Here is a 27996-nt window from a genome sequence, read left to right as displayed (position 1 = left end):
CCCAGTTCCCCAGATTACGAGACTACCGCTCTTAACCACTACACCACACACACATTTCCACTTACTTTTTAGGTGGGGAAAAGTGAGTCTTATAGAGCAAAAAATACGGTACTTTTGCAAGGTACCAAGGAAAGAAAGAAGGTGGCAACATAAGATCAAGCAGATATATGTTTGGAGATCTTAAATAACTTATTTTATCATAATGATAGCCAAAACCACCAGTTGCCAGTCGGGTAGCTATTTCTGTCATAAGTGGCAGGCAATCACGCATCTAATTTATTCCTACAAAGGTACTAGATTTTGTAGCTTTGTATTCTATCCAGTCTTCCTTTTCAGTAAAAAGATTCTTCGGTACTGTAAATGTATAACAGAGAGCACTCCAGAGAATTTATATGCCCAGAGAGCAGGTCAGCTTTGATAATAATAAAACAATTAGGGTTATTTTGTTTAATGTTGAAATTCCAGACTATTCAGAGTAGCTTTTAAGTAAGCACATTTTGTATGAGGACCAGCTGTAATAACTGCAGTTCCCAAACCTCCCCCCCCAAACCACTTGAAAATTGCTGAGGGTCTTGAAGGACTGCTTAATGATTTTTTTGCCTATTGTAGCAATTGTAACACACTGAGTTAGATGCTTTACGACTTTTAATTCTATTTTTATTCCTTACTTTATTCCTCATATATTGTATTTTATTGTATTACCGTTTTAACCCCACAGACTTCATATTGCAATACAATAAAATACAATATATGAAAACTAAAAGAAGCAATTTTAAAAACAATTAAAATGCATATTAAAATTAATGTGCCACCTCCCATTTTCAACCACAAAATCCATAGGTATGCATCAGACGAAGGAAGCTGATGGTCCACTGATGGTCTGTGGACCACAGTTTGGAAACCCTTGGATCATACAATGCTGTCTTGCCTTGTTGACTGGGAGCATGTTTTTCAACATAGCATTATATTGAGAGTAAAGAGTCAGGTTTTAAAGGCCATGCTAGTCTAATGTGGCTGGATCAGGCCAAAGGCCCATATAAGATAGGCATCATTCCATATTCATGATGAATTTTAAAGCCTGGATATTGCTTTGAGGAACGGGCTTGCAATATGTTCTTCTCACTGACTGTATTTTAGCCATCAAATAAGCTAAAGTGCTATAATGTTTTCTAAAAATAAAAAAGTAGGAAAGGACTTTTTCTAAGGTTTTCTTCCTGTATTACAAAGGACATAATGGTTGATTGTGTGCTGCCATGGCCCTTTGTAACTCTTTAAATATATTATTATTTGTGTCAGTGTTTATACAAAATGACACAAGGAAAGACTGTATTTTTAAGCTTCTGTTGAAGCTTAGAGAAGCCCCTCTTCTATTTCCACTTTCAGGGTACACTTTCAAGGTTCCACATTTGAATGGTTCTTACCGTTGGTAAATTCTTCCTAATGTTTCGTTGGAATCTCCTTTCTTGTAACTTGAAGCAACTGGTTGGGGTCCTACTCTCCAGAGAAGCAGAAAACAAGCTTTCTCCATCTTCCCTGTGACTGCCCTTCAGATATTTGAAAATGGCTATCTTATTTCCTCTCAGTCTCTCCTAGTTAGGTGAAGGTTATGTGTGAAACACCCTTAAGGAAAATTACTAGAAAGTGACCATGATGGACTGTACAGGACTCCCAAGATCATAATAGTTTCTACAGGAAAATATGGAGGAGTTATAATGATGAATAAAATTATATCCATTTGCAGAAGCAGAAGTAACCGGATGTTAACTGTATTTCTCAAAGCTATGTACAGTTAACAAATGTAAGAAAACTTTGTCTAAAAGCAAAACAAAACCACCCATCTATCGCCACCCCCACCCCCCACACACCACACAATTGGTTGCTGGTACAATTTCCATTGGCTAGTATTGGGACTAGTATTGGGAACACACTCTGAAGGAAGCTTATTAGGAAAGATCTAAAGACATCAAAGTAAAATAAATTCAGAAAGGAAAGTGTATCATTATTGCACCCAGCTAACTATCAGTTCGGTACATGAAATGCTACAAAGTAAATTGCATGCTATTAACACTCTTTGTTGTAGTTCTTTGTCAAATGAACAAAAATGCATTTCAATTAGCTGCTTTTTTTTTTTTTTTTTGTAACATTCATCACAAGCCTACCTGATGGAGAAATAATCTTTCCCCATCTCCCAAAATGATAAAAAGTAGCAATGGTTTCTAAAAGGTAACAGAATATCTGTTAAGTATTATTATAAATTACCAGTGGGAACTGCAACAAAATGTTGCAATGGATTCCCAACCCTATTAGTGGCATTGTGCAGGATTACACATGGTCAGCCCTGACCTTCTGTGGGAGAAATAAGTCTGCAATTGGCTCAGGTAGGCCATTCCACTTATACCCCAACACCACCTTTTCCTTTTTCTTTCCCAACTGACACCTAACGTTCAATGGCTACTGAGTATATTCTCATTTGGCTGTTACTACTTTTAAAAACTGGCCCATCTCTCTCTCTCTCTCTCTCTCTCTCTCTCTCTCTCTCTCTCTCTCTGTGTGTGTGTGTGTGTGTGTGTCTGTCTATCTATCTATCATCTATCATCTATCTATCTATCTATCTATCTATCTATCTATCTATCTATCATCTATCTATCTCTATAATGGGGGGTACTGCTTGGGGTTCCCCAAAATTGATACTCTGCCTTGCTTTTCAGGGAGCCCATTATGCCTTCAGTTCTATCTGTACTCACCACAGGAGTTTACTATTAGAGGGAATCATTATCCCTATGTTTTCCTGATGAGGACATTGCCTGGGAGATGAGCCACTAGAAGAACAAAAGGAAGGTGAGGAGCCGTTTAGAAAGCCAAAGAGAGGGAGCTCCGTGCCAGGCAGCAAATGGGAGAGGCCCCTTCTTCAGAGTGAGTTAGAAAACAAAGGCAAGTCTGAAGTTGAGTTTTGGGGTTGGTCAAGATGTGACTTAGAGGGAAAATAGGGTTGCAGGCTGTCAAAGGCAGAAAGATGGAGAGAGGATCAGAACACAATGGCTGGTTTCTGTTTGGACCCAAGGCTGCAGCTCTGTGAGAAACAATACCTTTTTGGGGTGATAATGCGTAAATAAACCATATATCATAAAGACTCCACAGTCCCCACTGTGCCTCATTCCCAGAAGGAAACACGAACCCTTGGTGCCTGGAACCCCTAGAATCTTCCACCGTTCAGAGATTGGGGTGGAGTGCAACAATATATATTATGCATATACATCATAAAGCAGTAACACACCCTTCGCCCTCAACCTAGTTTGAGCAGCCCAGTATTTTTTTTAAAAAAGAACACCCAGCTCCTGTTTACTTGCCAGAAAAGCCTTCATGTTGTATTTGATCAGATCATTTAGCTCTTTCCACCTGCCGTTTATCTCACAGGGCACATAATGAGGAGACAATGAAGCTTGCTGCCAAGCTCTGAAAGCAAGTGGCTTCATCTGCAATTCAAGCCAAAGCGATTTGGCTACTTCTCTGGGAGCTGGTTGAAAACCCACTGCCTTTTCCTCCAGGCAGCTGAATTATCCCATTTGAAAAAGTTGTCTTCCAGCTCTGCAAGGGCCCTTTTGGTATGATCCTTAAAGTGTTGTTAAAGCGGGTAATTAGTTCTTGCTGAGGCATAAGACGAGAAGTGGAGGTTTCATCATTGCATTTAATGTTCACAATTGATGGAGCACCAGGCAGTCTTCTGTTGAGCATGCTGGGCCCATGCTGTCAGTTTCCTTTCTCACTCTGTGATGACTATGTATCCACTCTGCAGTGCATCTGTTGTAATTGCAGAATCTCTCCAATTCCTATCAACTGCTGCCTCCCGCTCTCTTTCTCACCCCTCACCCCCGCCCCACCCCGCCACCGGTATCTTTCTGGCACAAAAGTATTCCTCATTTTGCACCGATGCCAACATAGACTTGGAGATGCCTGGAACGCAGAAGGTACACAATGCAGAATCCAACTTGTAGCATCGTCACTGCTGCTCTTCCTGGGGTCTATCATCTCACACTGCTTTGCTCTAACAGGTTAGCATGAAATAATAGAAAACAACTGTAATGATTTCAAGAAATTAGAGTGGCTCATCACAGTAGGAAAAAGAGCAAAGCAATGAATTTTAAGTGAAAATAAAAGAGGCAGAATACATATGGAGTCATGCGGTGGTGGAATAAGAATGGAACATACACATAAGAGAATAAATTTGTAGGTTTGTCAAAGGAAGTACAAGGGGTTTAAAAACATGCTTGAGATGCCAATGAAATGCATATTCAATAAATTAGGGAGAAGATGTCTTCATCCACCCCTTCCACTCAGGAGATTTCTTTCAGACCACTGTGCCAGATGACAGGCACAGTGCAAAGTTCCCCACGCTTCCCTGAAGGAATTATATGAAGCAGTGGAACCATTGCCACATCTGTGGAAGATGGGGTGGAAGGTGGGGGGCAGTAACATGACTGTGCCAGCTGGCACAGCAATCGCTCCCAATGTCATTGTGGGATGGCAGCGAGTGGGCTCAGTCTGGCCCCTCCTCAACTCTGTAGCACCTTGTTTTGGGGCCTTCTGCTGGCTACCACCAACATGCCATGGATGGCAACAGGACCTTGCAGTGCTTGTTTGAGGCCTGGGATGGATGGAAGACAAGGAGCAGTCTTGGCATAAGTCTGGGGCTCCCCTCCAGCTTAGCCCTCCAAGGCCTGGGGCAAGTGTACCAGCTGCCCACCCCCTCTACCTGGGCCTGGATATCAGGCAGGCAGGGGGAGCTACATTGCTCCATACAAAGCTTTGTGGGAGGGTCCAAGGCTCCTCTTTATGCATCTGCCAAAGAAACATGGATCTGCCAGGTTCATCCCACAAACCCATTTTCAACAGCCCCTAACTAAATGCTAACACTTCAAGCATAAACCACCAGAATTCAGCATTAGACTTTTTCATCATCTGTGTTATGTGATGCTGATTTGAAAGCCATGCATGCTAGTTTTTAATGCAACCCATTTTAAACAATTGTATTTATTCTTTTAATAAGTCATGGAACTCAAGACAGTGCATATGAGATTCCCAGGTAGTCACCCACCCTGGTAATGATAAAGACCATAAACCTGCTTAGCTTCAGCAAGGTGGTGGCATAAGCAATATTGAGAATATTGGTTGAAATGCAGGGGACATTAAACAATGCATGTATAAACTCAGGATAAACCCACAAAGATGGAGGAAACAAGGAAATGTTTAATGTTTGAATCAATTGTTTGGAGATGAAGATACTTTCGGTAGATGGAATGGGCCTCTCTGGGGTTTTGCAGTGCTTTTATTTATTTAACAGACGAAAATAGCTTATTCGGGTTTATTTTGGTCTACTAAGTGCAGTAAATATGTATTTAGGCACACAATAAAAAAAAATCTTCCAGAAATATATTTGAAAAAGTAATTACATTACCATACATGCTGCAAATTTTTCATTCCTTAACTCAAAAAAACAACTGGACCATTTTACAGACTCAACTTATTAAAAATACATACACAAACACAGGCATTAATTACCGAGCTGGGACCCTGTTTGCAGTAATATAGCCTGAAGTGAACATTTACAGAGGAAATAGAAATCTCTGAACAAATAAGGGGAACAAAAGGTCCTACTGAGTCCCGTCTAAAGAAGCATAAATACATTGTTATTATGGTGCATTTGTTAAAGCAGTTATTTTATTGTGGGGGTATTGGGCTCTACATTCATCATGGAGGTGTGGCTTTCTCTGTATAGTATAACAGAACCTGTTCACTGAAGATAACAATCAAATGTAACTAAGTGGGCTATTAGATAGCTGCAATAAGAAGAAAGCCATAAATCTGTTTCTTCCCCTACATTAGTGAGAGACAGTTCATCCATTATGTGGCAGCCTGAGTTCCCTGGAATTTGCTTCAGGGATGAGGTTATGTGTATGAGGCTCTAAGAGGAACCTCAGGCAAATTTGTCTGATGTACCACACCCATGCTTCTCCTCCTGGTCCGCAGACCACAATCCCTCTCCACAGATCTGTTTCAAAGCCTTCTTGGATGCTTTTGCCTGGCTGGAATGTGTCCCTGACAATATTACTTGTTGACCCAGATGGAGGACAGAGAGTGGTGTGTGAGTCTGCACAGAAACCAGCCAACTGTACAATGGTCAGATCCACTGCTCCACCCACTTCTGCCTCAGAACACAGTTGCCAGTGGCTTCTGATCCCCAGCAAGCTGCCCAGAAGGGAATGTAGCCCTTGGGCTGACAAAGTTTCTCCACTCCTGCACCAAAGTGAGTCTCCTTCCCGTACTACATAGTTCATGTAAGAATAAGCCCTGGGCCATATGAGAGGAGTCTTCCTGTAAATGTGGTATGGGAAAATTCCAGAATGTTGAATCTTCAGCTGATATTGCTCAATAAAGTCCAGGTTCAAGCCATTTAGGTAACTTCAGAAGAGACTCCCCAGAAAAATATATATCTTAAAACACTTAAAGAACACTTGAGTATGCGCAGGATGATGAGACATTGCATGTGAGTGGACATCCCCCCCCCCCGGACTCTACCACAGCAAACACCAAGGAAACATTGGTGTACAGTTTTCTTTTAAAAAATTTTAAAAATTCATTAAGAGTTTCAGAACAAAATGTTTTCTAAATACATTTACATTAACCCGTACCAATGGCTTCAAGTTACAAGAAAGGAGATTCCAACTGAACATCAGAAGAACTTTCTGACACTAAGAGCTGTTTGACAGCGGAAGGGACTCCCTTGGGAGGTGGTGGACTCCTTCCTTGGAGGTTTTTAAGCAGAGGTTGGATGGTCATCTGTCATGTATGCACATAAACATAAAGCATAAGGCAAAAAACAGTTGTTGATAATACTGCTACACTATTATGTAAAGGATATAAAGGATAGGTATAGGAAAGTTGACAATTAAGCATTTGAGGGTCAAACAGGTGGAGGGATTATGGTTGTGTTTCTTCTGGCCAAGGTAAACTTAGAGCAAGTTACTTGTCCCAGAGGTCCATAGCTGCTGGAAGAAGAGTGGGATGTATCTGATGGTTTTTAACAAAGTCTGAAAATTCCCATTAGACTGCCATAAAGGAAGCTAGTTTTGCCTTTCAATTTAGGAATCTGACTTGCCATATAAGTTTTTCCTGAAGAGCAAAGCTCCAAAAGTTATTCCATCAGTTTGTTATAATGAAATCACGAAGTGTCTTCCAGCCTTGAGATTCTCCAGCTGCGAGAATCAGAAGGTAAGCACTTGGATTTAATGCCCTAATTTATTGCTTCAAATATCAATGTCCTCATTTTTTCCCTTTACATGCCAAAAGTAAAGCAAGTTTTGGAGAGAAATGAATATTGACTTTAAAAAGGTAAGGGAAAGGACCCCTGACAGTTAAGTCCAGTCACGAACAACTCTGGGGTTGCGGCGCTCATCTCGCTTTACTGACCAAGGGAGCCAATGTTTGTCTGCAGACAGTTTTTCTGGATCATGTGGCCAGCATGACTAAGCCACTTCTGGCGAACCAGAGCAGCGCACGGAAATGCTGTTTACCTTTCCACCAGAGCAGTACCTATTTATCTCCTTGCACTTTGGTGTGCTTTTGAACTGCTAGGTTGGCAGGAGCTATGGTTTAAAAAAATTCTGCAGATATCTGAAACCATTTTTGTTGAACTTTTGGACATTCTCACCACATATGAAAATAAAAAGATGTTATTTGTGTAGATTTAGCTGTGTTTGCTTTAGTCTTCTTGAATTCTTTATCCAGAACTGTCCACCTAGCCTGATATCCTCTCTGCTTTTAATTCTTTATTAACACCACTTGTTATGGCCAGTCATTCTATGTTTCCAAATACTTTGCCTTAAAGTAACTTTAAATACAGAAAGCTTCGGAAAAATGTTTTCATACCATCACTTTACAGACAGACTTTCTTTATACCATTCTACTATTATCTATAAAATAAGTTAATTTCACACATTCCCCTCCACTATGATGGTTTTAAAAAGGCATCTTACATAAACATACTTATCACTGTTGTGTAATAGATTTCAAAACAATGGACTGACAGTAATCATTGTAGAAAGTAATTTCTGCAAGTTAACTTAACCTCTATTTAACCACAATTACTGAATTCATCACAGATTTGTGCTGAGATCAAATGAAAGAAAGTACAATTTCCTATGGGGAATTAACAGATTATCCTAAAATCATATTGTGGGCCAGGTGCTAACCACAGGAAACCGTTTGATCATCTCTGTTGGAAAATCTGAGTAGCTAAACAGATTTCGTTAAGCGACTAAAATAGTTTCTCTGAAAAAAAGAAATCTGCAAGCACTGATTATTTTGATTCAAAGCAACTTTGGAACAAACAGTTCCTTCATTGCCTCCTTCAGAGACACAAAATTGCTTATCAATGGCAGGAGACAAAACTATAATTGTTTCAGGGAGGTGAAATAATTTTGAAAGCGTATCACGGCTTGTGGTGTCCATACTCTTCTCACTTTTCTCTCTGGCAAAGTTTGTGCAATTTAATTTTAAAAAGAAATCCCTCAGAAACCAGGGCAGGGGGGAAGAAATATGTATTGTTGCACACAACCCCAATCTCTGAGCAGTGTGAGATTCCAAGGGTTTCAGACATGCTTTACCCCAGGGTTTGTTTCTCCTTTTGGGACTGTGGCACAGCGGAGACTATGACATATGTTTTATTTACACATATATACAAACTGAGCCGACAGTGGAGGGGTTCACAGCATTAACAGTCCAAGAGGGTCTTGCTGGATCGAAATAGCCATCAGCCATTGTGCTCTGCCTGCTGCTTTGTGTCTCAGTCTCATAACTCCTAACTCTAGATCCCATCACAGCAACCCCAACTCTAATCGGCTGGCTTCTATCTGTCGAAGGAGGAAGAGGCCCCATTCACTTGCAATCTCTGACAAAGTCTCACAATCCTTTGTTCTTCTTAATGGCCATCCCCAGGCTATCACCTCATGAGGATGTTAGCCTGGCTTAATTATCTTTTAGCACTTGGCTTAATTAAAGGATTAGCAGTGTCTAGTACACAGCTTCATACACTTGGGTCTGGTTTAATACAAACGGGCCTGGCATCTAGTCTTAACCCCTGGCCTTAATTAAATTCTATCTCCTATTAGTCCCAAGAATTTAGGTATTTTGAGCAACCACAAAGTCATACCAATATTTACACCACAAATAAAAAAACCCTCATGCATATACACCAAGAATGGGGGACTTTTGATCCTCCAGATGCTGCTGAACTCCCATCATTCTCAGCAATCATGGCGACTGGCCTGGAAATACACTATGGGAAGCAATGACTCTTTCAACCCAGTTTAACTCTGTTCAGACTAATTGCTGGCCTCCAGACAGTGTCATTAGGATGCAGATTAGACCACCCCTCAGCTGTCTCCTAGTGGCAGCCATTCCAGCAACCCTGATCTTTTCCCATCCCAGCTGATCATTATAAAAAATAACTTTGAGAACTGGTGCCTGAGGTTGCTTTCCCCCCTCCTCACCTCTTTTCCTTTTATGTCTTTTCGATTGTAAACCTGATGGCAACCTGACTACCTCATTTTTGATCATTTGTAAGCTTCCTTGGGAGCCTTCTTGACTGAATAACAGGGCAATGATGCTAATAAAAAGTATATTCCTAAGAGAAGCAACATGGGAAAGGAAGAGCCATTTACCTGAACATTAAACTAAATCTCAGCACCAGTTTCCCAACCAAAATCCTGGGGCGGGTAGTCTCTGTCCTTTTCCTGGCAGAAAAAGAGGCTCCACAAGGTTGGAAGGGCGCTCCATTGCCACTGATTTCCCTGGTCCTGCTCCAGTGTAAGTGACTGAACCTTAGGAGAGAGGCAAAGAGGAGCAGGTGGGCACCATTTGTGCTTCGCAAGCGCCCTCTGATTTGTTTGCAAATCTGAGAATCAAATGTTTGGTGGTAGGGACATTAGATTTAAGCCCTTTGCAAAGCCTTGCCCTTCAGTGAAGTCATTAAAAGAATTACACAAGGGGGAATATGAAGGCACTCTGCCAAGTCCTGCTCTCTCCAAGGCATCATCATTTTCCTATTTTCAGATGTCCATGAGCTTAAGGGCAGAGATCTGAAGTGAGAAGCCTCCTGGATGCTGCCTGTTCTATTCAGAACCTTGACTGTGTAGGGTTCGTGGCATTTTTATTCTATGTACAGTACTGAGAAAGGGAAGCTCTTCCATGCAGGAAATCTTCCCTCTCAGCACACACAGAGAAAAACATGTCACCCAGCCAGACACTTCCCTTCTGGTGGAGGTGGTATGTGCCACTCAGCAGAGTGCACCATAAATTGCAGCCTCATGTATAGCTAGATTATACGGATAAAGGACAACTCATAACATACTGTTAAAACAAACAAATTCCATCAACCTAGCAAAAAAGAAAGAAAGTTATTTTCTTAACTGGAACTTGAGGAAAAACTTCACGACGATATATTGCAAACCTAAAGTTCCTCTCAAATATTCAGTTCTCTGCCAACATTTTAGTGCCAAGAACTCTATGAAGTTGTCTTTAACAAGATATTACAGATTGGTCCCACTGTGCTAATCAGAATGTTCTGGTTAAGTTATTGCTGTTTCTGGCACCAGTTAATGAACTGATAGCTTTATTCCCTTCTCTCTCTCTCTCTCTCCCTCTCTCTCTCTCTCTCTCTCTCTCTCCCACAAGCAGTTTTCACTTTAGGCCAAGACATGTCAAACTGATAATTAAGTCTCCCCTCCGACAGGTCCGTAATAAAATAATTAACGTCACCATCTTTACAGAACTAGTCTCCAAATGGAGAATGTGCATAACTGATGGGATAATAAGTTTGATTTCATGAAGGGTACATATTTATGTCTGACAAGCTGCCAGATTTTTTCCTTTAAATTTGTAATTTTCTGTTGTTTCAATCTACTCCAGTGGTGCAAAGATTAATTATCAGTTGTATTTCATCTTTGGTGGATGGGGACAATGGGCATTTTTACGTACATTCTTCACAGAGTAATCCTAACATCATCATTATATTTAACATAATGTTTTCAACTGTCCAAAGCATTGCACATGCAGCATGGAGTCCATTTCGAGGATTTCAACTTGAACCTCTCTATAAAGGAGGTCAGTATTATTACCACCACCCAATATTGCAGGTGAGGAGCCTGAGCTTTGGAGAGACTGGCTTGCTCAAGGTCACCTGGGAAGAGCCAAAATTTGAATCCCTAAAAATTATTTGGGATGAGGAAATGTTTTTTGGCATTTGTGACTGTTGGGCATGGGCACAGCCCTTCTCTTTCCTGCATAAAACTGAGCATTCCTCACGACTGTGTCAACTCACAGCAAACACTCCTAGGTATTAAAACTTCCTTCTTGTAATTTTGGTTAATGCAGTCCACCTGTGATCCAGTTCATAAGGAGTTCTGTAGTTCTTACTAGTTAAAATAAGGCAGCTCTTTTTCTAACAACTGTAACACGGTGTTTTCTGGGGGCAGCCAACTCTCTCCAGTTGTTGTTTTTTTCAAATTTTTTTTTTAGGGGTACTCTTATTATGACTCAAGAAACCACCATTTTATAGTTCAAATAGGGGAAAATAAATACAACAAATGGATAAAGTATAAAGATTCAAAAAATGTTTAGGGGTATGCATACCCCTGTGTCCCCCCAGAAAAAAGCTTTCTTTCTTTCTTTTCTTTCTTTCTTTCTTTCTTTCTTTCTTTCTTTCTTTCTTTCTTTCTTTCTTTCTTTCTTTCTTTCTTTCTCTCTCTCTCTCTCTCTCTCTCTCTCTCTCTTCGGGGGGTGGGGTGGGTGGATGCAGGGGTGTGTGTGTGTGTGTGTGTATGGAAAATACTTCTTCTTGCAACTCTAATTTTGAGAACTTCTGACATTTCTAGATAAGTAAACTCTTAAGGTTGAGACAAAGAGGTCTAATTTCATGTTTATGCTTACCTCATTTGGGGAATTAGCAGGAGTCACTCCTTCATGCCAGGAGAGCAGCTCTCTGATTCCTTCTCCAGTCTCTTTACAGACAGCTCCCCAGTCAGAGCATCTGTTAGGTGTGGCATGTGGTCACATGCCTCTCCATGTTAACAAGGAGTCACAGAAGCTCCTCCTGGGAGCTTTCTCTGTGCTTGGGTCAGCAGCAACTCTGGCTAGCCCTTGTGTTGTCAGTCTCCCTCCTTCCACCAGTGTTTCTTTTACAGAAAGATCTGAGGGCGTGTGAAGGTCAGCAGCTATGTTTGGCCCCAGGTGTTTTCTATCTGACCAGTCATGCCACCTAACAGGAAGGGGAAACTGATGCTTACAAACACTCCTCCTAGCCATTCCTTACCACAGACATGGGGAACCTTTGGCCCTCCAGATGCTGCTGAAGTAAAACTCTGATCAACTTTGTTGGCTTTGGCTGATGGGAGTGGTAGTTTAGCTATGACTGGAGGGCCAAAGGCTCCCCACACTGGCCCTGTGGGAAGCATTGTTGACTGTGGCCCTGATCCTGCATCTAAGCAGGTAGGAAACAGAGAATGCAGCAGAGCAGTCCCTAGAAGTCCATCACAGTGACATTTGTTGTGTGTGGTGTTTTGCATTTTTCAACACCATTAACTAATCACAAGTCTTTAATGGAAGCTGTAAACAAGGCAGGATAAAATTGTCAATAGTGTCACGTGCTAAAATAGTACAAGTTACACATTCATACCCTATGTTGTCCTAGTCAAATATTCCTCTTTGGGCACTAAACTTTCACGGCAATGCTGAGGGGGAAATAGAAAATCAAAGAAGATGTATATAAAATGACAACAGCTGCAGAAAGAGTGAAATGAGTTCTCAGTTGCAGCAACTATCCACATGAGAATAGTTGCTAAAATGGGCAAAATAAATAATGTGGAAAGCAATTGCTTTTCCTCCTGATAAAGCTGTCTACATTGGGTAATGTGTGTTACCAAACTTGTGGCAAGAATGATTAATGTATTAATTATTATATGGCACAGATTTGTGTTACTACAATTTGTCTTGCTAAATGCTTTAACATTTTGGTTCTTTCGTTTGAGAGGATGGTGCTGCATCCAGTATGAAGCAACTGCCCTCTGATCCATTAGTTTGACTGAAAGCACAATGATCTGTCAGTTGAAAATGCAAGTTACTATACAATTAGAAGTGCCCCCTGAGAATCAGTCTCTAGGTTACACTGCCTATAGCACACTGGCCCACAACTTAATATACATGGGTCTGGCCAATGTGGTGCCCTCCAGATACTGCGGACTACAACTCCCATCATTCCCAACCATTAACCATGCTGGCTGGGGTTGTTGGGATTTGGAGTCCAAAAGATACAGAGGGCACCACATTGGCTGCCTCTAGCCTATAGGAACAGCACCCTCATGGTTTTCTCCAGGTTGGTTGCATAGTTTTCTGCCCATTCCCATGTAGGGTCTTGGGCATGAATGGAGAATAGGCAGAAAATTCACAGTCCGTGAGCAAAGGAAAAATTCACAATACAATGGTCCCAAAACATTCAGCACTAAACGATATGCCCAAGGAAATGTCCCTCTCCAAGGCAAGTAAAATATGGGTCAGTTCTGCAAGGGGAAACAAATGGAGCCTGTGAAATGTCTGTCAAATTGTATCAGTTCAGAGTGCATGTGAGAGAATGCAACACAACGTCCTCTTTCCCCAAACATTCTACGTTTTGCATATTAGGGCTGCAATCCAGCATCCATGCTCCTGGAAATAAGCCCCATTGTATTCAATGGAGCTTATTTTTGAATGGTCATATATAGGAAATATTGTATGTGGGAGAAACATTCACAGATTTCATCACTTACTGGCCATTCTTTGTCTCTGCATTGTCACAAAAAGCCACAATAGTTGAACAGAGTGACTCAAAAGGCAGCTGGTACCTGCCAACCTAGCAGTTCGAAAGCACGTCAGGTGCAAGTAGATAAATAGGTACCGCTCCGGCGGGAAGGTAAACGGCGTTTCCGTGCGCTGCTCTGGTTCGCCAGAAGCGGCTTAGTCATGCTGGCCACATGACCCGGAAGCTGTACGCCGGCTCCCTCGGCCAATAAAGCGAGATGAGTGCCGCAACTCCAGAGTCGGTCACAACTGGACCTAATGGTCAGGGGTCCCTTTACATTTACCAAGTGTCAACAGGTGCTGCTTGCCAAAGATTCACTGTAATTACTATGACCACAATCAAATAAACTTAGATGCAACTTGTGTAACAGTTAATTGACCAGTTCAATGCACATTTCTCCCAATAATTTTTGTGCAAGTGTACAATGGATATTGTTGCATGCCAGCCCAATCTCTGAGTGGTGTGGGATTTCAGGGGTTCCAGGTGCAAGGAACTCCTTGGGTACAAACAGATGTCAAACATTGTGCTCTGTGTGCGGCTTTGCATCTTGGTCACCTAACTCCTAACTCTACCCTAAGCTCTGGCTTTACCGGTTGAAGAAAAGAGGCCCCAACCATTTGCCATCTGATGCCCAATTCCTCTGAACCATCACCTCACTTTGGAAGCTTAGTCTGACTTAATTCCAGGGGATTAGAAATGTCTAGTGTACAACTTAATATACATGGGTCTGGCCCCAGTTTTAACACTCTGAGCCTTGATTAAATTCTAACACTTACTGTTCCAGGAATTTAGAAATGTCTAGCACCCACAGATTCATGATAATTTCATTGCCCTTTGATGTGGAAAAGAACTCGGAGTTCCTATATGTTCTTATAGATGATTCACTGAAGTGGCTTGGCACAAGTTTTAAAGTGGCAATTTCACCATAAGAAGAAGAAGAAGAGTTTGGATTTGATATCCCGCCTTTCACTCCCTTTAAGAAGTCTCAAAGCGGCTAACATTCTCCTTTCCCTTCCTCCCCCACAACAAACACTCTGTGAGGTGAGTGGGGCTGAGAGACTTCAGAGAAGTGTGACTGGCCCAAGGTCACCCAGCAGCTGCATGTGGAGGAGCGGAGACGCGAACCCGGTTCCCCAGATTACGAGACTACTGCTCTTAACCACTACACCACACTGGCTCTCAAGGGTCATAAGCTATGACCTTTGATAAATGAATAATCATTGGTTCCAGAGGGCTGAGGTCTCTTTGGGACTAGATTAAGGTTACCAGACATCCCCATTTCCCAGGGACAGTCCCTGGATTTACAAATCAGTCCTGATACAAAATCCATTGAAGTTGCAAAGTGTCCCCGGATTCATTGAAAAAAATATGGTAACCTTAGACTAGATGGGAAGTTCCACAGAGGACTAGAAGAAAGAGGAGATTCTTGCAAAAACCATCTCTTCTCCTTTAGTGCTTATGGAAGCTTTTGCTGGATCAAGACTCCCATTAGTGGAGGGACGAAACCCTATAAATATTTGTTTTCCTGAAGATGAAATAACATTGAAGCAAATAAATAAAGAATATGCAAAGTTCTTATTCATTCTGATTAAAAATATACAGCCTTGCTACTGCTTATCTGCAGTACTAGATGAAATGTACATTATTTAAATGTTTAAACTGAAATAAGTTAAATCACGGCATTGTAAAACAAATGCATAGTTGCACCTGAGCATTTCTGGATTTAATGCATTTTTTAAAAAGGGGGTTTTAAAGCTATTTACTACAACAACCTGCAGCACAGTTCTGTCTTATTCATCTGCTGATAACCCTCAAGATACATGTCATTTGTTAAAGTTAGACAGATGAGCGGAGAGGGAAAAATTGGTTCGATCATTTCTTGGCTGGCTGACTTAAAAAACCCCATCATTCGACACCAATTTCTTGAATGGATGGCTGCAAGCAAAATATAAACAAATGAATAATTATGGCTGGAGTCTCCAAGCCAGATTGAATAGCTTCATCAACAAACAGGGGATAGGAGGGAGAAAGCTATTGCAATTTGCCCCGGCCGAGAATCCAGGTCTCTTAAGCTTAGTACAATTACTCACTCAGGCATGTGTATGGTTCTTTAAAAAAATATTATTAAGAAGGGACTCATCCTTCATGGATATCAGAAGCAAAGAAGGGCAATTCGGGTCCTTCTGCATATTTCCTAGAACCTTGCAAGAACGGGCCTTAACAGTGTGGAACAAGTCATTAATGGTATAATAATCAATTAACTGGTTGAATGGCACATGACAGGACAAAGTTGCCTGAGTTTCATATGTGAATTGTGCCTTAAGAATCAGCTCTAAACCATATGCTTTATGTAGCACTTTGTACAGGTAAACTGAAACATTCACATTTAGTGGGAGTCATAGAGGCGTTTGGCTCTCCTAAAATACCATCCTCTTCAACAGTTCCTAAAGGAAAACAGAAACACTTGTGCATGAAAAGGTGGGGCTGCAGCAGAGCGGTGGGGGAGACTCAGGCCTGGGGGACTCTCCTTCCTTAAAGGTTTTTAAGCAGAGCTTGGATGGCCATCTGCCATGGCTGCTTTAGTTGAGATGCCTACATTGCAGGGGGCTGGACTAGATGACCCCAGAGTCTCTTCCAGTTCAACAGTTCTATGATTCTATGGATGGAGACAGGTGGGTGTAGAATCCTTTCACTTTTGTGTAGCTGCAGTGCAGCCTACTGTACAAGGTTAAGGGTCATATCCACAGCATTGTCCATGTCTGCTTCTGGTCTGGCCATCCCAGCATTTGCCTCTAGCCCAGGCAACCTAAGGCCCAGGGGCTGGATGCGGCCCAATCGCCTTCTCAATTTGGCCCACGGACGGTCCAGGGATCAGCGTGTTTGAGTAGAATGTGTGCTTTTATTTAAAATGCATCTCTGGATTATTTGTGGGGCATAGGAATTCGTTCATTCCCCCCCCCCCAACATATAGTCTGGCCCATCACATGGTCTGAGGGACGGTGGACCGGCCCACAGCTGAAAAAGGTTGCTGACCCCTGCTCTGGCCCCATCTATGGCCCTTGGAAGGATACTGGTGAGGTAATGCAGCCCTAGAGATGAAATACTATGGAGTCTGGGAACCCAGCAGCATATGCGGGGGGAACAAACCCAGTCTCAGACACAGATGTTCTCACAGAAAGTGAGAATTAGAAGCATGCACAAGCAGCTGTCTCACTGCTTTTGATATCTGGGAAGTCAAACAACTACCTGACATTCAGGAGACATCTTAAGGCAGCCCTGTTCAGGGAAGTTTTTAACGTGCGATATTTTACTGTATTTTTGGTTTTTATGGAAGCCGCCCAGAGTGGCTGGGGAGGCCCAGCCAGATGGGCGGGGTATAAATAAATTATTATTATTATTATTATTATTATTATTATTATTATTATTATTATTATTATTATTATTAGCACGCACACTATATTGTGTGTATATGACCCCTGGGATCCCTTCCAACTTTACAATTGTATGATTTCACAAATATTTTATGTAGAACATATTAATCCACTTTTGCAGACCTGGAACAGGAATAAGCTACTAGCACAAGATTCATTTTTCATTTTAAGATAGCAACATAGAGCTTTTTTTCTTTATAGGAATTAGGATAAAATGTTAGGAAGTTAGGAATTGCAGCCTCCTCCCCCAAAGGAGCAGAAACTTACAGTAATGAGCATCTTAAGCTGTGCTGTGTGTGAACAGGAAGAAATAAAGGGCAGGAATTCCATAAAGCAAACCTTGGAAGAATTTTTAAGAAATATTTTATTGATTTTGTTAAGGAGTGCAAATATAGCAAAAAGTAAGAAAATTAAGACTCCAAGATGTAAACCGTAAAACATCAAAGCCTAGAAGGACAAAAGTACAAAAATACAGTAGAATAATAAGGTACACAAAGTTTCCCTTTACAAATAACAAAGATATGTTGAAATAAAAGTATTCTTCACCCATGAGTTCCATCATTATTCAGAACAAAGGTTCTGTGAAATTTCTTAGATGAGCCAGATGAGCATATACTGGTGACACTGAGCAATTGTGCGCCTTAATAATACACAATAAAATCATGCCACATAGCAAAAAAAATTAAAAAAGGAAAAGAAAATGATCATTCGTATTCTGCCCTTTAGTTAGTTTTAGTTTATGTAATATCTTTCAAGGAGGGAAGATAGAAGGAATTTTTGAAGAATGAAACTCACTTTTCAGTAAACATTATGGGGTAGAATCCAATCAATACTCGTGCAGTTGCTCCAGCCAGACATCCACCAATGGAAGAGAAGGTGTCTCTCTTCCCAATTTCCTTTCCCTGCCTTCTGAAAATCTGTTCTGAAAGGTGGGGAGGCACACTTCAGAAGAGACTTTTTGGGAACACTGGGAGCTGCAGCAGGAATTGGCGGGGGGGGGGGAATACCCTCCTCTCCTCCTTCATGGGCATCTCCCACTACACCAAAAGTCTTTGCTCTTTAGTATAAAGGGGCACCCATTTTGTACAACTGTATAGCAGGATGTTGACCATGGGGAAGAGCATTGCTGAATGATAGCAGTGCACCATGTGACGTGCTATGTGGAAATATAGCTTTAATTCAGCATCCAGCTTATTGTGGAGGGGCACTGCTTTCAGAAGCTCTGTATTGAAGTAACCATTGTGAATTGAGGACCAGTAGAGGCTGCTCAGTTTGGATGAATGGGGCATTGCCCCTCCTAGTTCAGGCTGTCCTCAGCTAGCCACCACCTACCTGCTTTCTTACTTACAACCAACCTAGGGGATAGTGCTGCCTATCTGCTTCCTGTTCCTTAGCAGCAGGGAGGAGAACGGGGGTAGCAATAGATTTAGTTGGCTTGACTTGTCATTGGCTCTGGCTCCACTTATCCCTTGGCTCCTTGCCTTCTTCCCTACTAGTCCTAATGGACGCAATCTGCTACTTCTGAGGACCACTTCTTTGCCTCTTACAACAACTTTGAGCCCCAAGTCCAGAGCTTCAATCAAACCTTTGCTACGTGCACTAGACATATCCAGATGAACACACTCTCTTCCAAAAGATTACCAACCTGGCTATCCTGTTTTCTTACGCATTTTGTCATCTTGCTGTTACACAACATTTAATAATCACTTGATTTATCTATGTATCTTATTTCTAAGTGCAGTGCATTATATGTAGGACTTTTTTGTTATGGGAGAAGATCAGGGCAGACGGGCAAGTGCTTCAGTATCTGCTGATATGAAGAGAAGAATAAAAAATCCCCCACCAGTTTCGCTAATCCCCTCCGATATTTTCTGTGACCAGCCATATATTTATCAGGCTGAGTAACATTCTGCTGTTGACTTCCTTGCCACTGCTTGTAAATCTCCAAACACACTTTGATTACAGATAGGCAGAGTTCAGGCTGGCACTGAAGAATCTCTTCACATCCGACTGTTTGTGCTGCTGTCTACGATTCAAGGGAGCTTGCTTTGACAGATGGTATTGGAAAAAGTGTTTGATGAAAGCAAACACAATGTCACAAAATATGACTACAACTGCAAAGGCTGAGGTGGGGAGGGAGAGAAGGAGCAATCCTTCTCTGTTCCTTCCACAGCTATTTATACCATTCAAATTCAATGTAAAAATGACAGTATTATAACCTCTCACACAAACCCCACTATCCCTTCATCTCTCTGGAAGGTGTAGATAACTAGGAAAAAATAATAATTGGCATAGGAGCATAGGAAACTGCCTTATTCTGAGTCGGACAATTGGTTCATCTAGCTCAGGAGATGCTGAGGACTGAACCTGAGGACTGAACCTCCTTGCGCATGCAAAGGAGATGATGTACCACTGAGCTACAGCCCTTCCCAAAATATGTTTGGAGGGAGGAGTTAGAACAAAAAATACTCAATAGTTAGTACCTTGAGCAACCTCTGTATCCAGTTCCCAATGTGTCACAGGTCTTGTTTCTTCAAAAATGTATATATACCACCTTTGCCAAAAAGGTCTCAGGGCAGTTTATAAGAAATCCACCTGTACAGCTGACAAACAACTGTTGGTGCCTCCTGTTCTTGTTTTTTTCCATCCTAGTTGGTCTTTAGAACAACTTAAACCAGAGTTTGTCTATTTCCTCTTCTCTCCCAGGCCATTCCCCTGTTGGGTCTTGTCTTTGTAGATTGTAAACCTGGGGTCAGGGACTGCCTTTTCTGTGATATGAAAGCCACTCTGGGAGCCCTTTTTTGTCACAAAGATCCAAAGGGAGATTGAGGCAAGTAATGCTAACAGCCTGTTTGATAGCTTGCTTATTCATGCCGTCCTAGTGAGGATATAGTCCTCACTAAATCAGCTTGGGACTATTGGTTTATTCAGAATTGGCCATGCACTGGTATGCAGTCAATGATAGTAGGCAATAGCAGCAAGGGATAGCACTACACCAAAGAGCTGCAAGATGGCAGACATTAACACATCCCACATATTAGCTGAGGGATTGCCTTCTAAAGGGGGGAAGGGGGGAAGGGAAGGCTTAGACTTAGACTTGCTGGCATCTCACAATATTGCCATGCCCCAGTCACAGCTGCAGAGTGGCTATACTTCCACGTTTATGGCCTGCGGTACTCATTCAAGTCCTGCATTGCCTGTTGAGGAGATTCAAAATGAAAGCAAGATTCAGAAAAAATGGGTGTCATTTCAGTCTTTCAAGGAAAGACATCTCATAGTTCTTAGGTACCCATTTATTGGATCATTTGTAGCAAAGCATCATAAGACTCAGAGTTCTTGGAGTTCAATAAAGGCCTATTCAATTATAGTCACAGCTGCTTGCCTCCCCCCTCCCCCCATTTGTTTGAAACTCTTGCAAGTATGCACAAGAGCAGGTGCCCATGTGGTGCCCTTCAGTTACAAGAAAATTTGTACGCTGATGTTTTACAGCCTGATCTAAAACACAGTGCAGACAAAACAGGGAATTATAGTCATCTATTTATTGGAGAACTGTTTCCCACTTCACATTTCTACAGAGATATATTAGGCATTCCAGAAACATCTGTTAAACAAAACTGAAAAGTTAACAGTAAATAGAGTGGAGCTCTTTGATAGCCATTTTTCAGCCAGCTGTCCATTGTCTGTGTTAATAAAGACCAGCTTGAGACAGCTTCCAATTAATAAGAAAACATGGAAATCTGAAGGTATTTGTTCACCCCTTATATATTGCTGTCCCAGTTTTTCACATTATGTTATCTGTGCCAAGTAGGGAAAGGGGGTGGGGATTCATTTCAGATTGCATTGTAATGTGAAGCCACCTAATTCACACTTCCCAAAGCATGATGTGAACTGAAACACATCTATGATTTGGAATTTGATTATCTCCAAATTTTGTAAACAGATCACTACCTCACTTCTCCAAAACACATATATTAGAGGACCGTGTGCATGGAAATCTGTATATCAGTTAAAGCGGTGTGCAAAAACGCATTGTATTGAAATAAATGGCTTACAAAAATGTGTAATTAGAGAAAATATATACCGTATTTTTTGCTCTATAGGACGCACCGGACCATAGGAGGGGGAGAACAGGAGGGAAAAAAATTTTCTTGTTCTCCCCCTCTAAAACAAGGTGCGTTCAAGAGCAGGTTGGGGAACAGCGCAAAGGCTGCATGCAGCCTTGCCGCTGCCCCCCGAGCTTATGGGGCTGGCGGTGGGGGGAAGCGCTGCTTTCCCCCACCACCAGCCTCAAAGATCCCTGAAGCTTTTGGAGTGCAGCGGGACCTCACTGATGCAGATGCAGAAATCGGCAACCTGAATTTAAGATTTGAAAAATGAAAAAAGAGAGAGAAAAACCAATAATTGAGCAATTCATATACTCCTAATGTCAACACACCCTGGAATCCGTTATTGTTTCCAGTTTCCCCTCTCTCAACATTTCCCCCCTCCCATGACCACCGAATCTCAGCCCACTGGTTGCAACCTTGTGCTCGCAGGGCAGGAATGCATTTGGCTGCTGCTGTTAGTCAGCGCTTCATGACTCTTTCCATGTCCTTAGACAGCCATCAATCACAATGCAATCACACAACTGTCTGAGACGTTTTGCCGATAACCTTTTGGTTTTAACTTGAGAGGCAGTTGACAAGAGCTGAATTAAAACAGCTGCTTACTACACTTGTTGTGCTTGCTCCCCCTCTCTCCACTGAAAGGTGAAGTGAAGCGAAGTGAATGGTTGTTCAAGGCAACTGGGTACAGATGGACACGGGCGATGATTACAACACACAGCGGACTCAAACATTTTAGCCTCTGCATTTTATCAAGTTATACGCACTGACCAGAGATGGATTGCTGTAGAGCAACAATGAAGGCCATCAATCCATACAACTGCAACACGCTTTGCTTCCAGTACTAATCCATCTAGAAAACTAGCCTCATCTATAACCAAGTAACCTCCAAATGAACGTTTACAAACAGCCCTTCCCAAACATAAAGCAAACAGTTTTTCCGCAACACCAGCCAAGTGCAATTCTGTGAAACCCCCTTCAATTAAAACTATGAAACCATGGGGCGGTTTGGTGTTTCCCTGTACTTTGATTCCTTTGTGCATAACCACATTGTACAACAAGCATATTACCACAATTTTTCAAGTTAAAACAGAGTAGCATTTTTTCTTAGCTGTTTGTGCTGATTGTTATTTGCTACAGTTTGATAAAGTGAATTAATATACCAGTGCATCAGAACAGGATGCTATGTAGAAATATTCACCAAGTGGACACTATTTACGTCTACGGGTTTTGAACTATCAATCTCCTTTATAGGCAGCTTCTTTTTGTTCCCTTTTGTGAAATGAATTTTCACAGAACATCAAATAGAGTTTATCATATAAAGTTCCAAGACATTTATGGCTGTGAAGTTGAATCAAAACAGTTGTTTGTTACAATTAAGAGACAGTGAAAAGTTTCATACACTGAAATCAGTTCTCAATATTGAGCATATTATATTGATAAGATTTTGCTCCAGAGCAACATTTGTGGATATTTTTTTAAAAAATGCTATCTAACCAGTAAGCATTTAAAATGTTAAAAAATATGCCTATTTTAAATCTGAATGATTACATTTTCCATAAAAAATATTAAAAATAAAAATCTAATCGCTTACCCTTTCTTCTTGTGCCTTCAAAGCTTCTGGATTCCTGCAAAGAAAAATATATTTATTTTTCACTCTGCTTACATTTATTTTTCAGAAGATCACATTTCCATTAAATCAGATGGTTAATGCTAATTTAATGATTCCATTAAAATTAAAAATGCTTTCATTCACAAAAATGACATATACAAAGATACTGAGAGCCAGAGAAAGTAACAGCCTGATTATAATCATGTTTATCTTAAGATATGCTCCATTTTTTAAAAAGAACTTGCTTCCAATTAAACATTTTTCAGACAGTCGCCTGCAGGGGAAAATATAGGCCTACCTCTTATGTCACAGAACACCACATAAATCGTTTGTGTCTGATCAGGGCTGCTTTGTTCTTCCCCTCTGATCATGGTTTATTTTGCTCCAACCACAATAGGTAGCCAATAATTTTCATTGGTTTACAGACTGTGGTTTGTTTCAGTGAGTGAAACAAATGACTGAGCCTGGTTTGAGGCACAATGCTAAGCCAGGGATTATGTTATGTTTCTTCTCTATGCTAGTGGGGAGGAGCAACATAGCTTACATCGGCCTGGGACAGCTCAGTTGGTAACATAGGTGCCAACTCCCTGGGGCCCTGGGTGCCTGAGCACCCACAAAATTCTCCATGAAGGGACTGGGTAACCACATATTTCGATACCAGGGTCGTGCACGCTGCATGGCACCATGGCCCCGGACACCCACGGTTGGTAAAGCATGAGACTCTTAGTCTCAGAGTCGTGGGTTTGAATCCCACATTGAGCAAAGTATCCTGCACTGAAGGGGGTTAGACTAGATGGCCCACATGGTCCCTTCCAACTCTACAATTCTATGATTCTATGTTCACAGTAAGCCATAAACTATTATTTACCGCGGCACACAAACAAGATCATGAAGGTATGCAGGTGGAAATAAAATTCTACTGAAATCAGTGGGTCTTATTTCTGGTAAACATGATAGAGTTTCTGGTAAACATGATAGAGTTTCACATAGAGGAGGGAGAAAGGTTGTTTTCTGCTGCTCCAGAGAAGCGGACACGGAGCAATGATCCAAACTACAAGAAAGAAGATTCCACCTAAACATTAGGAAGAACTTCCTGACAGTAAGAGCTGTTCGACAGTGGAATTTGCTGCCAAGGAGTGTGGTGGAGTCTCCTTCTTTGGAGGTCTTTAAGCAGAGGCTTGACAACCATATGTCAGGAGTGCTCTGATGGTGTTTCCTGCTTGGCAAGGGGTTGGACTCGATCGCCCTTGTGGTCTCTTCCAACTCTATGATTCTATGATTCTATGATTCTATGATTCTATGATTCTATGATTATATCATAGTACAGTAGCAGAGTGAAGCTAAGGAAACATCATCAAGAGGTGACAGTGCTTGGCCATTTTCCTGCAGTTAATTCTTCTCAATGTCCTTGCATATGTTGAAGTAGATACTTAAGTATCAGGTTACAATGGATGTTACAGTAGCCTCACAGACCTCATTTCCCATTCAGTTTCCGTTTCAATTGTAGAAGAAATTGAAAATGGGAATGAGCACAATGATCATATACTTGCATACTTACACTCTAATTCAAGTTGTCTTATTATTGACACCAACACTGAGAAATTTTATGTACAAGTACAGGCAGGAACATGCTCTCAAAGAGGAATTTACAGTCAATAGAGACATTTCTAGATAGAAACACCAACACCTTATTACCAAGATCAGTGTCAAGCTTCGAAGTGATTTATGAACCCTTAGCAAAATGTGAACTCCTACATTTGAAAGGCAGTTGGTGAACCACTTCAAAATATATATTTACCAACACAACAGAACTCATCTGAATATATTTCAAACTATAAATTATTGCTATACGTCTAACTTCTACAATATTTGTAGATGTTGTATTTACTGTACTATTAATCCAACATATAGCTTTATCCAGTGCAGAGCTGCCATAACGGGAAGGCACACATGTTGAATTCCTGCCCATCACACAGCTGTTCAAAGCTCAAAGTCTTTGTCAAGGAAAAACAGTGGGTAGCAGTGTGCTAGGAGAGGCCACAATCTTGATGTGGGCCTGTGTAAGTTCACTGTAGCCATTGACTCTGAACCAAGATCCTAGATTTTTGCCTGATACAAGAAGCTTGCTTTACTCTCCCATATAGTCACCATGTATTGCTCAGAGTGGCACAGACTAAGGGGGAATTAAACATAAAGTACCTAAAATTGATGTAAAACGTCAAGTGGACAGAGCAACACATGCAAAATTTATGTTTGTACAGTAGGCTGCTTTCTACACAAATAAGCACATACCCCTCTAAATTCTCCATTCACAAGCAAGGGACATGATCCAAGCTTGAAGATACATTCCAGACAAGCAGTGGTGTAGCGTGGGGGGTGCAGGGGGGGCCGGCCGCACCGGGCGCAACATCTGGGGGTTAGGGTTAGGGGGCGCAAATCCACGGGTTAGGGGGCGCAAATCCACGGATTAGGGGGCGCAAATTACTTGCCTTGCCCCGCGTGCTGACAACCCACGCTACGCCACTGCAGCCAAGCAAAAACATGTGGTGCAAAGCAATGAGGGGTGTGGCCTAGGAAGAGTTCAAAGGACCAGAGATATATTTAGTAAACATCAATTAAGTCATAATAAAGATAGAGAGAACTAGAGGACCGTGTTTCTTCCCCAGGTCCAAGATTCTCTACCACAACTTTAAGAGCTGTAGTGTGTGCACTCTGTGTTTCTCACAATCATTTCAAGACATACACAGATATAAAAATAAGGCAATGCATTTTTTTCTAAAAAAATGTTTAGGGGTACTCTCATTTTGATTCAAGAAAATCACCATTTTATAGTTCAAATCGGGGAAAATAAATACAGTAAATGGACAAAAGTACAAAGATTCACAAAATGTTTAGGGTACCCCTGCGTACCCCCAGAACAAAAGCACAAAGGTAATTTAATATTCAAGTGTTTCTTAATGTGTGGGGGGGAGTGTTCCCACTTATCCTTCACATTTCTCCTAAATATATTTGATTACATACAAATCCAGGGCCAAATGGTTTGAAAGAAATGATAGTGAAATATCTTGCCTCAGGAAGAGTAATATTGCACCAAAGTTTTGAAATGGAGGCTTATAAATGGGGTTTATTTCCTAGGCATCATTTTAAGACAGCACATAATGAGAGCTAAAAATCTAATTTTGCAATGGCACAGGTCATATGTTTTGATGTGTCGTCTTGGTTTCAGGACGTTAATTTGCTTTGCCAAACCATTTCATGAACAAGATTCTGCAAATCCTTTTGAATGCCGTTTAGCACGCACCACATTTTCTCTTCAGACCTCACTTTCGGAATCTATTATTCCCCACCCCCATGAATGCAATATAAATGAATTTAAAATACATAATTATTGTTTATGCCAAAGTCACTGTCACCTGCTCTTTTGAGGAGCATTTTTTTTGCAAGATATTCACTGCTGTGCAATCTGCACTTCCGAAAGGAGGTTGTGGTAGCATTATCAGGTATGAATTGCCATCATTTTAAAAATGTTTTTCTATATGACAATGCTATCTTATGAAGCTAGTGCATAACCTTATTGCACCTGAACTGAAGCACTTCAAGACACCTGGGTGAACCTTGATACAGTTTGACAACATCTCGGCACAAATAGCTTTTCTACTGTTATGAAAGACTGCCTCCAGCTGTCAAGCTAAAAAAACAATGACCACTTTGTGTTACCAGCTCTTGATTAATGCTGAAGTATGGTTCCTGCTGATAAGGGAAGTATTATTAAAACACAATGTCAGATTTGGGGGGGGGGAGAGAAGAGGGTCCCCACCCATCCATCCCCCCCCCGACAGTATGGATTACTATACTGTCACATATTATTTAGCAGAAATATTTATAACACAAACACTCGTTCACCTAATGGATTAAAACACTCTCACCATGTTTCAAAGCATTTCCTGCATGTTGTTTCTGGAATCCTTACAACAACTCTGTAAAGTAGGCCAGGACTAAGAGAAGGGTATAAGTAAGAGAACCTGAGGACGTGATTTATGGAACAGGTGCTCCTTTTGCACATAGCTCACAGCCGCAGAACACAATCCTCTGAATGATTCTTCAGATGTAAGTCCCATTTAATGACCCCAATGGGATTATCCCTGCAGCATTAGTTGCTACACTATACCAAATAAAGTGAGAGGGACAGAGCTGAAAGCAGCATGACAGATGTATTTAAAAAGAATGCTTTCATACCACTGTATTAATATTCTCTTGGGAGCCGTCCAGATTGACTGGGGAAATCCAGTCAGATGGGTGGGGTATTATTATTATTATTATTATTATTATTATTGGAGGGACGCAGGTGGCACTGTGGGTAAAAGCCTCAGCGCCTAGGGCTTGCCGATCGAAAGGTCGGCGGTTCGAATCCCTGCGGTGGGGTGCGCTCCCGTCGTTCGGTCCCAGCGCCTGCCAACCTAGCAGTTCGAAAGCACCCCTGGGTGCAAGTAGATAAATAGGGACCGCTTACCAGCGGGAAGGTAAACGGCGTTTCCGTGTGCGGCTCTGGTTCGCCAGAGCAGCGATGTCACGCTGGCCACGTGACCCGGAAGTGTCTTCGGACAGCGCTGGCCCCCGGCCTCTTGAGTGAGATGGGCGCACAACCCTAGAGTCTGGCAAGACTGGCCCATACGGGCAGGGGTACCTTTACATTATTATTATTATTATTATTATTATTATTATTATTATTATTATTATTATTATTATTTACTACTGTTCTTAAAGAGCTGGTACAGATTGTTCTGTCTCTGGATAGAAAGCCTGAAACTTAATTATACAAATCCAAGGGCTAGAACAGCTCTTCAATGGCTGTCAGGCTAAAGACTAAACATCTGGAAGTAGGGCCATCTCAGCAATGTTTACTCAGAAGTCAGTTGTATAGTGGTACCTCTGGTTATGAATTTAATTCGTTCTGGAGACCCGTTC

General features: G+C 41.5%; 1 protein-coding gene across 3 annotated transcripts in view; it reads right to left on the bottom strand.

Moving 5' to 3' along the window:
- The window catches only part of FSTL4 (follistatin like 4), a 354194-nt gene that overhangs the window by 307116 nt on the left and 19082 nt on the right, over positions 1-27996 (bottom strand). For all 3 annotated transcript variants that reach the window (XM_081185557.1, XM_081185558.1, XM_081185559.1), the window contains exon 3: positions 23014-23047. In XM_081185557.1, coding sequence (XP_081041683.1) covers positions 23014-23047 — 34 coding nt within the window. The remainder of the gene's footprint in view (positions 1-23013; positions 23048-27996) is intronic.

Source organism: Podarcis bocagei, assembly GCF_964188305.1.
Source record: "Podarcis bocagei genome assembly, chromosome: 2".
In the NCBI taxonomy this organism is placed as follows: Eukaryota; Metazoa; Chordata; class Lepidosauria; order Squamata; family Lacertidae; genus Podarcis; species Podarcis bocagei.
The sequence above is the reverse complement of the archived record's forward strand: the minus strand, read 5'-3'. Positions and strand labels throughout refer to the sequence as shown.